This window comes from Arachis ipaensis, chromosome B05 (genome assembly GCF_000816755.2).
Source record: "Arachis ipaensis cultivar K30076 chromosome B05, Araip1.1, whole genome shotgun sequence".
Lineage (NCBI taxonomy): Eukaryota > Viridiplantae > Streptophyta > Magnoliopsida > Fabales > Fabaceae > Arachis > Arachis ipaensis.
This window is the reverse complement of record NC_029789.2, coordinates 128011500-128014337: the sequence shown is the minus strand read 5'-3', so window position 1 is coordinate 128014337 and position 2838 is coordinate 128011500. Positions and strand designations below refer to the sequence as shown.

The following is a 2838-nucleotide window of genomic DNA, read 5'->3' as shown; positions in this document are numbered from 1 at the left end:
GATTCTTTTTCTCTTTTATTCTACTAAAAATCAACATGCAATGACTTGGTAAAGGAAATTGATTCAAAGATTGCACACACAAGTGAAGATTTTACCTCAGCTTACTTAGATAGAAATTCAGAGCTAGTAAATTTGCTTTTTGAACAGTTAGCATGACAGCACCCATGCACTTCTACAAGAGAGTTAAAACAAAAAACATAGATCAGAGACAATAGTCAATGTAGAATGTTATGCACACAAAACTCAGAAAATTTTGCAAAAGAATCACAAGGTATCCCAATGAGGTGCATAAGAACTTCAACAAAATGGACATTAGTAAGACTATACATTAATCAAATAAATAGACTTCATTTCTTCCATAAGAACAATTCATCACCTTTTGGGCAATAAGCTCAATTAGTTGCATTAGAAACTTCCCTAACCCTTTTCCTTGGACACGAGGCTCAATCTGCAACTCATACACATAAAGGACCGGTACATCTTCTTCCAGAACAAAACGGTAATGTAGAAATCCAACTAAGGGGCCACTATCTTCCACACAACTAGTTGAAGCCTCTTCTGCACTCAACATCATTCTTGTCTCATCACCAACTGAATTGGCATCCTCGTGCACAAATATATAGTGTGCTTCTGGAGCAACCATTTCTCTGCGCTTCACCTTTTCTTCATCCAACCACTCAGATCCATAGGGTCCTTCCATATTTAGCTGCAGTTTTTGAGTTGACAAGTCATATGCTTTCGGGTCTCTTCTCAATGAATAAGCTAATGAAAAAACCAACCATGAACAAAAGGAGAAATGATACATATTGATATTCCTAGATATTGTAGTATAAAAAAACCTAAAAACAATCGAATTTCAATAAACTAAGTTGGCAAAGTATTCGCCTTGGTGGTGCTAAGACGCCTCAATTATGAGGTTAACTTGTAAATTACTGAAAAGCCCTTACTTCAAACTTTATCAATTTACAATTTGATGGCTGGTCAGTTTTACTTATAATTTGTTAACATTTTCATTAAACCAATTTGAGACAAAGCTAGTTCTTAATTTAATCATTTTTCTTTGAATAGCTCTCAATATCTCTCTCCGGGGAGTGCAACTCCTTCTCTTTGTTTGACATTCCTTAATAGAATATTGAACCAACACAGATTCTTTCTCTATTCCTGTTCAGCAGAGACAATGGGCTCCTTAAAAACTAGCTCAGTCTTGTTTCATACACCTAAAATTGAGACTTTCAACTTCTTAACTGAAGATTGCAGGTAAGTTTCTAGTGATCTCTTGTCATTATCAATACTACCTTGGCTTCCTTCTCAACTTTTGAAATACCCTTCTGAACAGAGCTATCATAGCTCACATAAGATCCAGGGAAAAAAGATGGGGAGGGGGGGAGTTTTCCCACAAAGAAATCAGTTCTATAACACAGTAATGCCTTTAGACATGGAGATCAAGTAAAAGGAACAAACTTTAAAATGAAATAAAAAAACACACAAAAAGGATAAAAATGAAAAACTTATAAGAGAATGTAAGATAGGTCAAAAGCCAAGTTTTTTAGAAGAAACGGAAGCTGAAAACAGAGAAACGGAGGAAGGCAAGGGAAAAGAAGAGAGGAAGGGCTCACCAAAGAGAAGAGATCGAGATTAGAGAAGCAGGACTCACAAAAACGATTATCTTTCTCACTAATAAACAAAGCACAGGATTATCTTTCTCACTAATCCTGTGCTTTGTTTAGCTAATAACATAACATAATTGTGATCATTAATCAAGAGCAGCCACCAATTTGCAGTTAACAAATCTTTGACCAGATGCAGAGGCCCTATGAGCATTTTTTGAAAACCTCATCAATGAGGTTTCCTCACACAACCTCATTGAAGACTTTGCCAACTAAGTTTCCTATCACTTTACAAAACAAAAACATAATAGCAGATTTTCTCTTATTATAGCATAAAGTATAAAGAAGGGAAATATTTCATTCAATATATTATAGTAATGTCTACATCAAAATATTTCATTCAACAAATTATAGTAATGTGTACCTTAAGGAGGCTCTGAACATAGTGCTTAACAGGAGAGGATAGTGTATCACCGCATCCTGACTTCAAACACATAGATAGACCTAAAATTCAGATTGAAATAGGCACCTCAGATTTAGGACTTAGAAGAAACAAAAAAGATGAACCAAAAATGAATAAAAGCACGGTATTGCTAACACATTCAACAATTTACTTACACTAACATCTCAAAACTTATGGGAATATTATAATTGTATTATATGAGAATTCAATATTGCATTATTGCTAATACAGTTACAGTAGTTATAAAATCCGTTGCGTTTGTTTGTTGAGTCAGTAGTTAGTTACAAAGTTTACTTCTGACTTTTATATTGTGTAAAACCATAAACACACTTTGCAACTAACTAACTGCTGAGTCAGCAAAATAAAGGTAACTGATCCTGTAACTAATCTAACTACACTGCACAGTTTTCTATTTCAGAAACAGTTACCGTTATTGACAAAGTGGCGGAACTCAGGGAAGGAAGCAAGGTGATCCTTTTCGGCACGTGCTGATTTGATGGATTGCTCAACGGCTTTCTTCTTTGCGAGGACCTGCGAAACAATGGCTGAACCTGAAACAATGATACCAGCACAAAAAGGGTGAAACGACGGCGTTTGGAGACTCACCTCGCTACGTTTGGGCTTCTTCTCTCTGGTAATGGTGCCATTTTGGATGACACTGCTTCGACGACGCCGTTGCGGCGTCTTTGAATCCATAGCTGGTGCGCTCTGCTAGAGAAGACGACTTAGCTAACCCCTTTATTTTTTTTTTTTGCTTCCTTGGGCCTT

General features: G+C 36.2%; 1 protein-coding gene across 3 annotated transcripts in view; it reads right to left on the bottom strand.

Moving 5' to 3' along the window:
• The window catches only part of LOC107644090 (N-alpha-acetyltransferase 40), a 4381-nt gene extending 1544 nt beyond the window's left edge, over positions 1-2837 (bottom strand). For all 3 annotated transcript variants that reach the window (XR_002347131.1, XR_001621204.2, XM_016347880.2), the window contains exons 1-5: positions 2677-2837; positions 2499-2601; positions 2032-2111; positions 377-706; positions 96-172 (exon numbers count right to left, since the gene is read on the bottom strand). Coding sequence is in view for 1 of the 3 variants with exons in the window: in XM_016347880.2 (XP_016203366.1) it covers positions 96-172; positions 377-706; positions 2032-2111; positions 2499-2601; positions 2677-2766 (680 nt within the window). In the remaining 2 variants the exon portion in view is untranslated. The remainder of the gene's footprint in view (positions 1-95; positions 173-376; positions 707-2031; positions 2112-2498; positions 2602-2676) is intronic.